We start from the raw sequence: 14,654 nt of genomic DNA on the forward strand, positions 1-14,654 counted from the left end.
TTTTCCCCAACCACTTATAGACATTCTTCCACGACTGACAATAAACTATGACTCAACCAGTGAGTATCCAGCCATATACATGATATGGAGTGGAGGAAACCAACTAGGTTGAAAGCGGGTTGCAGTGGAGTAAGCTCATAGAGTATAGACCATCCAACCATAGACACCCATCTTGAGTCATTACCTTGTATGGTAGGTGTAAATCATAAATCTGCTTTAAAAGTTGCACTTGAAGTGCAAAAATTTGCAGAAACAAGAAAGTCCATGAATTTGCATGCCACTTCGAACAAATTTGTGTTAAACATTAGGGCCCATAACACCTAGTGTGCATGCAATTAAAACAGACAAATCCAAACCGCAATTCCAGGATGAGACTTCACGTACGTGAAAGCCTTGCAACAAGAGTTGGACCATAAGATAACATGAAAGCTCAATCACACCTAGGTACCAACCATGAGACATTCATTGGGAAGGGAATGGGGTATATGAGGTCCTCTTATTTGGCATTTTAAGGAAATATTTAAAACTTAATCAAGCTTTTACCATGGGATAGAATGGTGGGATAGATAGCCTAGACATGACTTTATAAAAATACTTTTTCTTATTTTCTTGGAGAAGTTATGCAGATTTTACTAGATCTGGTTGGAGTTACTCTCCCCCCAAAAGCATCTTTTCAATTTTCAGATATTAAAAGTTTCCCTCTCTTGTCCCCTCTTTGTCTTCTCTCTCTTCTTATTTCTCCCCCTCCAAAAGTTTCCCAAGCTCTCTTTCTCTCCCCTTAGCTACTGCTAAAATGTGGAGATCTGCAATCTTTATCCCCACTCTCTCTCTAAAACACCCTGACATATCTCTCTCCTCCTCTTCTCATGCTAGGGCATCCTTTTGTAAATTAGTCTATCACACATCATTCTACCTCTATAACATCTCCTTCTAGATTTGCAACCTCTTCCTCCATAGCTACAACATCTCCTTCTAAACCTGCAACCTCTTCCTCCATAGCTACAACATCTCCTTGTAAACCTGCAACCTCTTTCTCCATAGCTACAACATATCCTTCTAGATCTGCAAACTCTTTCTCCATAGTTGCAACATTTCCTTCCAAATCTGCAACCTCTTTCTCCATACCTCCAACAGCTTCTCTTCTAAATCTACAACCTCTTTCTCCATAGATCCAATAGCTTCTCTTCAAGATCTGCAACCCCTTTCTCCATAGCTCCAACATCTCATTCTAGATCTGCAACTTCTATCTCCATGCTCCAACTTCTAGGTTCCCAGTCCACTTTCACTCTCTTCCCAAGCTTGCATCTCTCTTTTGAGTTCCATAACCTCTTTCTTGACGTGCAACATCAACTTTCCTACTCTATCTTCCTATCTCCTTTCAAAATCCTTTTCACAGTTGCTGCAACATCTCCTTCTTTATTGTGTGTATGTGTGTGTGTGAACTATGCACTATGCATGTAATTTCTAGCAAGAGTGTACTTGCTCATAGCTACCCGGCAAAGAATTACAATGTAGTATAGATCTACTATACATGGTGCCAATGTAGCAGAATGCAAGGGGTGTATGTAAGGCTTATGAAGGATCACAAGTTTTCAATGTTGGCAAAGGATCCTAAGGTAAGTGTCAGTTCCTGCAAAGCATGTGTGGTTAGTGTATTTTTTCCATGAATGACTAATTAGAGCTCTTTTTTCTTTGAAATTAGAAGGATTCTTTATTAATCATCTCTTGTTTTAGCAGATTCTCCTATATTCAACAAACATTGAAAATTGGTACGAGTGCCTCCAAAAGATTTATTTGAAAGCTGTTGTCAATGGTTGGAAAACTTGACTCCAATGCATTTCAGCAATGTAGGCCACAATATGGGTTGGTCTAAATTCAACAATGTTCAAATACTTTCTCTTGGAAGAGTTAAAGTTGTAATGTTTAAAGTGCAATCAAATTCACCTATGGGTTTAAAACTTCACATTGTATTTAGATTATGATATTGTAGATCCATGTGTTCACTTTTGATCTGTAGAAGGTGTAGTGCAAAAGTTAATAACGTGGAATTTCATGCCTACAATATTTGAAAATTCAACCCCTAGCAAGATATAATCAGTCACTTTGTGGATCAATTGCAGACCAAGAACCAACCAAGCCAAAATGGAAATTCAAGTATGGAACCAAATCTCAACAACCAAGAATTGGTTGAAAGTGTCTACTAAACTTACAGTCGCAAAGAAAGGTGCTGCAAATGGAAGGCAAGACGAAGGGGCCAAAAGACAAAGCAATAGAGTAGAGAGCCTAGCTCTGTTTCCCATGTACAAAACATTTAAGTGCACCGCTCATATGCTAAGTGAGTGGGCTCATGTGATTGATTAAGGCAATACAATTTTTACCATCTTATTGTATCATCTCTTTACTTGCACTAAACTTTGTCATTGTTTTGAAGTTACTTTATGTTGTCATTCAAATAGTGGTTAACTATGTGCACTTGTCTTGAAATACTATTGTTTCTCTCATTTTTTAGGCCCCACAAAAATTTGTACTGAGAATCAAGTTATCCAATATTGTAGTTGATACATTCTTGTACATAATTGGATATCAATAGCAGCTGGTGAAGGGATGGTCAAAAGGCACCATAAAACAAAGGAAAGATCTTCATATATATTTCTAAATAAAGGGCATTTAAATCTAAAATGTGAACAAGAAGCATATAGCTGCTAATAGTACAATCAACCTTTATAGAAATAAGGAAGAGAACGGGATATATGAGGGCCTCTTATTTGGAATTTTAAGTATACACTTTAAAATTAATGAATCTTGAACAAATTTCAGAATCGTGGGGGAGGTGGTGGACTTTAGGACATATGCACAAAAGTTCCTTGGATCAAGTTAGTGGCTTAGACTATGCAGGTCATGGTAGATTTTGATGATCTCACCATAACTTATGTATACAACATGAAATATTCATGGAAGTATAGTAAGTACTTAAAAGTTACTGAATCTTTGACCAAATTTTAAAATGGTGGGGGAGGTGGTGGACTTTAGGACATATGCACAAAAGTTCCTTGGATCAAGTTAGTGGCTTAGACCATGCAAGTCATGGTAGATTTTGGTAATCTCACCATAACTTATGTATACAATATGAAGTTTTAATATGTTAAAAACATGATAAGACTCATATTTTGATTTGAAAGGACCCAAAAAAATTATTTTGAAAAAATAGAAGTTTATGCAATAGTTGCAGTTTATTGCTGAGCTTAAATGAGTATTGAATTCCATCAATCTTTATTGACATATAGTAGAAGCTTCACATTTGTACTACATACCTAAAATTGGTATTTTCAAAAAAAATTGAGCCAAGTTAAGAAATACCTTACCTATATTCATGACTTAGTGAAAATTCTTGCAATTTAACTAATTATTCCATTGAAGATGAACATGGGAATGCATTAAATATGGACCTTGATTTACCCTTGTAATTTTTATTTTAGAAAATCACATTTGTAAGACCCCCATAATGAGGAACCGCCATCATACATGAGAGAAATCACTCACCGAAAAACTAAAATAACTCGTCAAACCACCAAAAAGACTCACCGAAATATTCCCATTTGTAAGAATATATTTGCTGGATTGTGGCTGAAAGAACGAAACTTTCCATGCGAGGTCATGTTCTGGGGGTAGATTACGGCCAAATTACGCCTATTTTGCACCAAAGAACCCGGCCAGGTGGGTTTTCGAGACCCGAGGGGCCCGGATCCAGCCCCGTGCACCACAGCACAAAATTGGCTTGTTTGACCTGGTCAAACAGGTCATTTTCGTGTTGTGGCACACAAGAAACATGCCATTTTCGTGTTGTGGCACACAAGAAACAGGCCATTTTTGTGCCGTGGTGCACGGGGCTAGATCCGGGGCCATCGGGTCTCGAAAACCCACCCGGCCGGGTTCTTTGGTGCAAAATAGGCATGATTTGGCCACCATTTTTGCGTCGTAGCAGCGCACGGGGCTAGATCCAGGCCCCTCGAGTCTCGAAAACCCACCCGACCGGGTTCTTTGGTGCAAAATAGTACATGCTACATTTTTGGAGAGAAAGAATGGAACTTTCCATGCGAGGTCATGTTCCCGGGGTAGACTACGGCCAAATCATGCCTCTTTTGCACCGAAGAACCTGGTCAAGTAGGTTCTCAAGACTCGAGGGGCCCGAATCTAGCCCCGTGCGCCACTGAGTGAAAATGGCATGTCAATCAAACATGCCATTTTCACGCCGTGGCGCACAGGGCTAGTAGATTCGGGCCCCTCGGGTCTCGAGAACCCACCCGACCGGGTTCTTTGGTGCAAAAGAGGCGTGATTCGACCATAATCTACCCCGGGAACATGACCTCGCATGGAAAGTTCCATTCTTTCTCTCCAAAAATGTAGCATGTACCTTGATCATGGTGCAGAAAAAGCTCATACTTTGATGGACCCAACAATTCTCCAATGCAACACATTCTTCCAAATCTTTTTCGAAGTGACCCCATTTTCTCAGATAAGTAGACTTCTTACAAAGAGGGTACACAAGATTATACCCTTCGTGAACATGCCAAAGAAATTTTAAAAGAGGAAGTATAATACTGCTCAAACCATAGAGGAACAAACAGCTGTAAAGAGTGAAGAAAAAAAAGTACAAGAACGATGTCATTGCACAACAATCACCTCCTCCTACACCATTAAATAATAAGAATAGCAAATGGAGAGTCATCATTGTGGCTTTGCATGATATACATAAATATTAAAGAGCATGAATCCCATAATACCCAAATCTCCATACTAAAGGCTGAACCGTGAAATAATTAAGAATTTTCCTATACTACTAGAGTCCAACAGTATTTGGAATGTCATTGACACTAGAAAGAAACTAATGACCCTTTATCACCATTGCATACAAAGTGAGTAAATGAAAGTGTGGAACCTCCTCCATCACCTCTCTTTATCTACTACTTAAGTAATGTTGTCCGTTAGGTCATGTAGGAGCGCAAGCTTCATTGAGGCCTCTTCATGCTCACTTATAGATCTTCAACCTCCCAATCTCTCTTCATGCTCTTTCCTTTGTTCCTATTTCTCTCTGTGTCCTCAAGCACTAGCAAATCTAGGTCCATGTCCCAATTAGGAAATTGGATACCTATACACCTCATGCCCAAGTCGCTAAGGCCATTGTTATCATCTACCTTGCAGTCCCTCTTAGAAATCCCTTTAACAAATTTCAACATGGAATATAAAAAATTCTTGTGAGTTTTGTACATATGATTTAGAAAATCAATCGATAATTATATGGTGTAATCTCTTTAAAACGACTCGTATTCACACATGTGTGCCTCCATGTAGTACTAATTAGAATTCACTTAATTACTAAAAATTGAGTTTAAAAATATTTTTTTGTGGAGGAGATAAATAAAGAACTAAACTTGTGTACTTGCACAATAATACAACTCTTGGATGCCATTCATAAAGTCTTAATTACTTTTAAGATTGAAACACCTAGAACTTGAAAAATTCATGAAATACCAAAATAATCACACCAAAATTGAATTGAAGATTCAAAGCACTTAAATTAAACTTTACAAAAATTTATGCACAGAATTGGGATTTAATACAAGTTCTCATTAAGATAATGCCCTGTGGTTGAGCTTGTACAATGATACATCATGGGAATGAGATGTCCTTACAAATACAACCCTTCTCTTCTCCTAACCTTACAATTTTTCTATTCACACAAAAGGAATTCCATTCAAGGACTGAGGTACTTGCAAAAATTGTAAAGATGTCAGTCATCATTGACACAACTATTGGACACAATATCAGTGTGGGGGAATATTTGAATGTCCACGAGCTCCTTAAAAACAATATTAGAGTCGAGCACCTCCCATACTCCCATTGTTCGCTTGCATCTTTAGTATGGGAATTTCATTGACAAGCCTTGATTTACAGATTGGTATCTCCATACCAATTTTTGCCAATAATAGAGCATTTGATGTAGCATAAGCATGGTCATAGAAGAATCTCTCTTGTGAGGGAATCTCTCAACGTAACACTCTGCATATAGAAACTTGCCAACACTCGAATGGATAGGTTTAAAGCCTCATGCAAAATATTCCATTTGACTCCCACTCTACAAAGAAAGATGGAGAATATATGAAGGAAAAACACACCAAATTATGCATATATTGAAACAACCTAAGAGGTAAAAGCATAAATGGTACAATCCAAAACATCTAAATATAAGCAGAACATGTACACTTTTCAAGAAACCTAGGATGAGGCAAAGACATGTCAAGCACCAACAAAGAAAACTATATACACATGTTGTACCTTCGTAGATGCTTGCCATCTTGAGTTTTCTTGAAACCCACAATGTTCCCCTTCCAATGATGTGTCTAACAATCCATATATATGCTTTACACCTTGTGTAAACTCCATGAACTGGGCTGCATTTTCACCCACATAAATCATTTGTAGTCATGATAGCAAGCGAAGAACCATTATCGTCTTGCATATTGCTGCAACTTATTGAGTCAATAAAACTCTCACATTGATGAGCACCTAAAGAATCCATGAAAGCAATGTAACACACGCTGTGACAAAAATGAAGATTAATTTATACACATGATTTTTATTAGATCAAGGTAACAAGAAATGCTAAGATATATACAAAGACAGACAATGACACTGCCACAAATCTCTACAAGAAAGATGGAAATAGAAACCAGCATGGTGAGTGAGCAAATATACAAGAACATTGAAAATAGGAATGAAACTCATTGTTCTTACCAACACATATGCTGAAGAAGCCTAACAATCTTACCCAACAATGCTCCTATGCAAAATCTCTAAAAGATATGGATGAGTGAGAGGAGATCATTTTAGATCTAGATGAGGAACAAGGACCGTGGAAGGTGTTGATTAAGATACTCAAGAAGCAACCATTGCTTCAGATCTATACTTTCATGTCGAGGTTTGAAGACGAGATTAAGTGATTAACCTCACCTTGACACCTAGATGAGGAAGAAGGATCAAAGAAGGGTCAATGAGGATACTCCAAAAGAAATTGTGTTGCAGATCTGCAGCTTTCCATAGAGGTGTGAAGGTGAGGCTAAGTGATCAATGGAGAAGGGAGCTGTTGATGAAGATACCATAGAAGTATCCAATGTTATAGATCTACAACTTTCTGTAGAGGTGTGAAGGTGAGGCTGAGTGATCAATGGAGAAGGGAGGTTTCAAACCTCTACTACAAAAGGTATTGGAGGGAAAAGTGGGCTTGAAGAGGGAGATGCAAGTCTCATAGCTAGAGGGGAGAGAGAGTAGATGTAGCAGCCTTAGAGAGAGTAAATAGGAGAGATAATGTCAACACGTTTTTGAAAGACCCCCTTTTAGGGAGGAAGGTGGGGGGAGTCAATAGCCTCTAGAGAGAGTGGGTTTTAATCCTAGCTTTATAAAAAAAGGTTCAAATTTTCTTGTTTCATTAGTAAAGAAAAGACCCCTCCACCTCTAGGCCTATAAGTTTGACCACTCACTTTTAGAACCTGCCACACCCACCATTTCAATCCACATGGCAGCCCCCCATTTTCTCATTCCTTAATCTCATTTTTAATCCCATGGAAAATAAAGATGCCCTTTTATACCACATTCCCTTCCTAATGTCTCATGAACGTAGCATACTTGTCTATATGTAGAAACAAACCTCTGTTAAGGTGGTTTAATAGCACTTGTAATCACAACAAGTTTGTATGTGGTACCCGGTAATTTTTTGCCACGGAAATTGTTCCTGATACGGTGTGCTCAAAATGGTCTAATAAACAGATGTGATCAGCACGTAAGGACTTTGTCGCAACACATCATTAGGAATTAGACGACAGTGTCAGTCCCAGAGACTCATATTCTCCACATGTGGAATATGTCTCAAAGAAGAATGTCAGGAAAAGTGACATCCATCAAGCACGAGATGTACTTGTGTGTGGAGATAGCTGCAAACACTCTGCAACGTGAGTGAGAGGGACCCTCATTGTCATTGCTCCACACTAGCTAAATTGAACTCCTTGAGTTCCTGGACCATGTTGTATCCCATGTGACAACATGTGGCAAACAGAACCATACCATGTAGGTCTGCAATGGTTTCAATAAGAATCAAACCCATCACGGTATCTTGAGGAACAGGGAAGAGAGAAAATAACACTATTCATTAGAGGCCATGAGAACTTTGAGGCGTAGGCACCATGCCTCCACACTTCTAACATAGCTAGAATTGTTAGTCCATGCAAAGGGTTTTGTGAGACACCATCATATCACAAGGCTTATGGAGGGTATGCAGCACATGATGCACACACACAAGGAGATCTAAATTATAGTGCACATTCTACCTCTCCATCACCATCAACCACCACTTCTTGATGCAATCATAATGAAGGATTTACCATTAAGCACCAACAACAAATAATGTCACCCTCATGCTTCTCCTTGTCATCATCGTCCATACAATGGAGCATCCATGGTCTCCTCCCTTCTCTCTTGCCCTTCACTACCCATTATATCTTTCCCCTACAAATAATCTACTATTTTCTTCCTGTATTGTGTTGGATATCAAGTACATGTTAGTATTTCATATGGTTGTTTATTTCTTTTGCTTTTCATGTTGAAGTGTGCGGGTTTGCCACCTCTTGTGCGAATAGTAATATGTCCATCTACACTCACAACTCTCACTATCTATCTCAGCTCGTTTCTTTTCCACCACATACCACATGAGGTGTGATCTAGTGAATCAAATCATGGAATATTTGGTTGTATGGCATGGAGTGGGATGTGTTTCATAATCTTGTCTTTGCATCCTAGTCGTATACTTGCTAGGTGGTGCCCCGACTTCTCTCTAGATAGAGCATCTTCTCTTGGGGTGATAGGTGGCTCTAGCTAGATGGAGGTATAGAGGCCACCCCCACCCATTTGCAATTTCCCACCATCATTTTTTTGTGCCCCCATTGACGAGTGATTTGAAAATACCTTTCATTCATTAAAAAAAAAAAAAAAAAAAACTAGAGATGTGTGTCATCAATGATGGACAAGTGGCTCAAAGAGTTTTCAAACTAGAGGACTGAAGAAGAGGAGATTGTGGAAGTGTGGAAGTCCTTCATTGAGGTGATACTTCTAGGTTGTAGGGTCATTGAGATCCAATAGGTGAGCTCCTCATCTTGCATTTCTCGTGCTAATTGCAAATCAAGAGTAGCAAAAGAGAGAGCTACAAGGTGTCACCATTGCTATCAATCGAAGTATTATGTCAATGAGTTTTAAGAGAGGGGGTGAAGAAAGGACATTGAAATTACTTTTGAGAACCAAATAAGCACTCTGACATTAATAAAAACAAGGATCATCCTACAAACACATCAGATGATGGCCTCTATAGCTACCAAGGTAGCTGGCATATCCACAGTATGTATTGTGGTTCAAGACACCCACACCCTCACAAAGGTCATTCTACTACCTCGGGTGAGTGGTGGTTGGCTTCGCTAGACCGTGGAATATTTGGGCCTCCTAAATCAGTGCTTCATTTGTCAACAAATGGGACGTCTTGTGAAGGCTTGTCCATGGAGGAGGCCTCGACCTTCACCTCACACTCAGTGCAAGACTCCTAAGGCTAGCCAGTATCATCAGACAAAGTCACAGGGTATTGGGGGTTACTTCCTTGAACTATTTGTAGGAGAATCATCCATACACTCCTTGGTTGGCAGAGTAGTTGCAGCAGGATCCTCAAGAGCTAGCCAGCATAGAGGAAAGGTGCCATGAGTTTGCTTTCCATCATCGACGACAGGAGTCTCAATGGACCCAACTGGGTGACAAAGTGACTGGGGCATTCTCTGCAATAGTGGACATCGTCATGCACACACCAGTGTCACCAGCTGAGGAGACTTGATGGGTCTCTTTGGTGGCGGGCAGAGTTCTAGTGGCCAGCTAGGTGTTGTTTGCTACTATGTGGTACATTACATCTTGTTGCATCTTTTGAAGCTCCTCCATCATCCAGTTATAGAGGCTGATCAAAAAGTTTCTTTGGTCAGAGCATGACACCCAACTAGCCCGGGCCAAAGTAGCCTGGCAGCTCATCACTCTACCATGTTCTCAGGGGGGGTTGGGGATCATAGACCCAGTACAACAGAGCAGATCCCTTCTTGGGAATTTTGTTCTCAAAGGTCTACTTCCAAGGGAGGAACCATGGAAGGTTTTTTTGCTTCAATGTGGCTTAAAGCTTGCATTAGGAAAAGTTTGGACTCAAATTTGGGCCTTGTAAGAAATGCCATGTCATTATAGAGAGAGATAATAGAAAATTCATTTACACTGTTTTTCATACATGTTTTCTAGAATATAGATATCTCATTCATGGAAGGTACGTTTATTAAAAAACCCAAAACGTATTCCAATCATGATAACACTACACTGTGCACGATAACTACTGAATGCAATGCCGAATATCTCAATCTTCTACATTTTTGAAAACTAAGCTTTGTTTCCTCGCCTCCTTCTTTCCCCTAGTTCCCTCCTGCATTCTCTCACGCGTGTGCGATATTCAAATTGACATTCTTCTATCACACATGCAATATTCAAATTGCCATTCTTCTATCGCCCCCACCTTCTTCTACACACACTTTCTATTAGTCATGTTTCAGTCGACACTTGTAGCTTCTCCATGAAAAACTTCTATGAATAATAGGAGAGATGTGTATCACATGCACATAAATCTCTCACGAGAGTATGAGCCCCTCTGTAAGAAAACCAAATAGCATAACTTAATATCTCAGAGTATTCAAAATGTGGAACTTTGACTGGACAACAGAATGTATCCAAAACATCCCGTCACAAAATCCACTCCACCTTTTAAAGATATTACATCCTTAGTAAGCTATGTCAGAGATGGCCACCATGGCTAGTAGTTGATTGCAAGAAATGACGTTCTGCAACAAGAGAGAGATATTGTATACAACGAGAATCTTCACTTACACCAAAAGTCGTGCAATGTGCTTAACATGCTGAAGGCATCAAGGAGACCATTAAGGAGCTCACACAACAACTCAGAGAAAAAAAAACAGTGCCAGGTCTTCGCCAAAGAGAAAGAAAACTAAGAGACATTGAGGACTTGAAAGCTGGCTTGGGGGAAATCAAGAAAAGAGTGCAAGCCATCAAGTGAGTGCATCTATCCTTCTTAAGTTTATATTCATAAACTCTCACATCTCTTACTGATAACATGCTTGTGCAGATCTTTGCTTCACCCTTACAAGGAAGTGGAGCGCAGTACAACCACCTCCTTGCAGGGATTCAAAATTCACGTAATCACTCAAAATGACATTAGAGTGAATATCTAGTTGGTAAGGTGAATCTTTTGTTAACATTGACAGAGTCATGCATTTGTACTAATGGATGAAGGGGGAAGAAACCAATCTTGAAAAAATCCAATTTATATAGTTGTTAATGTTAATTAACGCTTTGTGATCACGTAATTTTTTTGAGTGATCACGTAAATATTTAATCCTTGCCTCCTTGTCCCATTACGAGCTCATATTGAATTGCAAAAATGTAGCTAGCCTCTTGGATGACAAGCGTTATGGTAAGATTGTCGCTAAATAGCTTGACAGTATTTTACAAGAGAACCAACTCTCTACACGGGACGTTCAATCAATTTTGGATGAAGTTGGTATATCCAATAAGGGATATGCTGCCATTTTCAAGTATGTAGCATCATTTGCAATGATGTTCCACTAGAAAAGGGTTTTGCATCATTTGCAGTGTGGTTCCAATAGAAAAGGATTTTGATTACTAACTCCTCTTACTCAAGTCTGTGCAAAGACAAGTCAAAAAGTTTCGCATCAAGCACACGCTACTTCCAAAACCTTTCTCTATTCAAAAAACAAGACAAGAAGTCAACGAGGAGGTGCTTCAAAAGTGAGGAAGTCCTTTCCACATTGAATCGACATACAGATCGCCAAAAGGAGAAGAAATGGTCTATGACAATTATAACAATATTTTATTATGATATGATCATGCTGCAGTCATACATTGTGTAGTTGTTCTTGATGTTACTCCTGAAGAGTGCAACGGTGTCCTAAAGTTTGTCATCAAGCTAGATGAGTGCGAGATTCTAAAGGAGAAAAAGGTTGAGCAAGTCACAATCACACTTATGAATAGAGATTTGGATGCAAGCATTGGACCAGATGATCCTCAAAACTTTAGTGTGCAATCTGAGCACAACATTTTCTTTCTTGTGATGTTCAAGGTGCGTAGAAGTTATGTTGAAGATAATTTATCGTTATTTTTTAGTTGATTGCTTTCAAATGTGAAATATAATAAGAATAAAATTATCCTTTCAGCTGCCCACTGAGAACTTCAATATATTGAATTGGCTTTTTCATGAAACAAATATACCAAAAACAATAAGCAAACAGAGAAATGGAAAGAAATTGGATGTGGAGGGCATGGGATCCTACAATGTAGAGTGGCACATGGCTGGAGACCTAAAAACCTTGAAATGCATGTACAATGTTTCCAAAGGAGCAACAAGAAAAAGCCCTTGCTTGTATCGCATGGGAGGGGTTTGCATCCTTGACAAACAATTTTGGAGAAGAGCTCCACATCTGCACGACCCTAACTTTCAATCCATTTTGGATATCCCCCTATCTGGAGTACACATATGCACAATGCATGCACTTTGTAGAATAATAGAAAAACTAATGTTTCTCTACGTCTGTTTTGTGTGGACCACTTGACCTCTCTATGCGAAGCAAAGGGAAATCTCAACCTTAGAGATGGACTTCTCAGAAATGGGTTTTCACGGAGGACATGTTAAGATAGATCAGGATGAGAAGAGATCAAAACATGGCTAGGATGTTCCAAAGAAGTTTTCCATTGGTGGTGTGAAAGCCCAGCTCTTCCTTTCAGTGCCGACAACACAAAACCCGAAGTGTGCAAGAAAGACAAGCATTACGATACAACCGGTGGAAAAATCTGCACAATGCTATAGTTGACCATGCAGAAAATGGTGCAGCAAGGACTCACAAAGCGAAGGTATGGAAAATCTTGGATGCAATATTCAAGTTTTGTGAATTGAACTCATGGACTGATGGCGACTATACAAAATTCCAATAAGTTGCACACAAATCAACATATTACTCACTACATGGTACTGTACAATTGGTTTGGTGACATGATAATATTTTGAAATGTGAATACTCATCCTTATAATGTCTGCATGCTTTGTGTGCAACACATTATCTGTAATCACATGCCTTGGTTTGCAAGGCAATATGGAAGCTTGGATGTTTGGTCTACACAGGGCATGAAAAATATGCACTACCAAAATCGTATTGGTTATTTCAGTCACACTCGACATGGAGGTGGTGCAGACAAAGCAAATAGCTTAGAGGAGCTACACCAATGGACGTATCAAAAACTAATGCACATGTCACATCGCAAGGAACAAGTCAAACAAAGTCAGATTGCCATGCTGTGAGATTAGCCAAAAAACAGCAAAGAAAGGAGATATGGGAGTATTGGCGGCTACAAAAACAACGCGTGGGAAGGGTTTGAACAACACCGCTGCAAGTTATGTCATAGCTCTCAACCATAGCAAGATCCAAACACCAAACTTAATGTATCTAGAAGAATCAATGTAATTTCAGCTTTTCCTATTGTGATGATGGTTGCAACAAAATTCAAAACGTGGCAAGACATTGATACTCAATCATTTCAAATGTTCATAATGTGAATGATGGTTGCAACAAAAAAGGTACATTCCAAGACACTGTTACATAATCAATCTAGCTTCAATGCATAAAACCAATACATTTTACTTATTTCTAGTCATCTGGAAATGATACAAAATATTTTGGCCTCTTGTCCTTATCTGAAGGACCCTCTTCCTCATGACTTGGTCTCTTTGAATGACGTGTCTCGTCATCAGCATTCTTCGCAAGCACATTGAGGTCAAGAAATTGGATCTCCTATGGGGTCTCTTCTGTAAGTTCAATGACTGGCTACTTTTGTTCCAGCAGATTATGTTTTCCATATGGTGGCAACTGGCATCTGTGATTCCACAGGCTAGACCATGTGCAACATGTGACAAAAAGTAGCGACAGCACAGGCGTTGCTTGCTTGTCTAGGAGCATCACCTTGTTTGTGTTCCATCTGATGACCGCGCCTCCTAGTAGATATCTTGAGAGTGTCTTCAATACAAAAAGTGGGAATTCAGCCTTGTCCTTGGAGAATCTAGAATGGAAGCAAAGAAAGTTCTTTCAAATTCTCCAAGTACTAACCAAGGGAGTAATTCTTTCCTAATTCTCCTTTACCTTGTCTATGGGGACGAGGAATGAACTTATCATCATAGACTACAAGCTACAAGAAATAAAAGCCAAGTGTTGGTATATACACATGAAACTCTCATACAAAAAGCAAAAAAATATTTACACGATAGTATACCTTCTTATTTTCATCTTCTTCAAGTAATGCAGCATTCCAGAGGTGAAGTGTACTCTCGTTTGTAGAGGATAGGAAGGCGTCAATGTCATTGATGGAGAAATTCTCCCCATCTTTGTGATTCCAAGCCTTTCCTGTACCGCCCTCAACTCTGACTCCATTGGAAGCGTCGCGACACATGCGATTGCATC

The 14,654-nt window shown here is 39.3% G+C and overlaps 1 protein-coding gene across 1 annotated transcript; it reads right to left on the bottom strand.

The window, feature by feature from the left end:
* Nucleotides 1-904: 904 nt before the first annotated feature.
* Nucleotides 905-1,222, bottom strand: LOC147430475 (uncharacterized). The gene has a single exon (XM_086494486.1). The coding sequence runs from the start codon at nucleotides 1,220-1,222 to the stop codon at nucleotides 905-907; it is 318 nt and encodes a 105-aa protein (XP_086350612.1).
* Between the last annotated feature and the right edge of the window lie 13,432 nt (nucleotides 1,223-14,654).

Source organism: Adiantum capillus-veneris, chromosome 21 (genome assembly GCF_014529385.1).
Source record: "Adiantum capillus-veneris isolate H3 chromosome 21, ASM1452938v2, whole genome shotgun sequence".
In the NCBI taxonomy this organism is placed as follows: Eukaryota; Viridiplantae; Streptophyta; class Polypodiopsida; order Polypodiales; family Pteridaceae; genus Adiantum; species Adiantum capillus-veneris.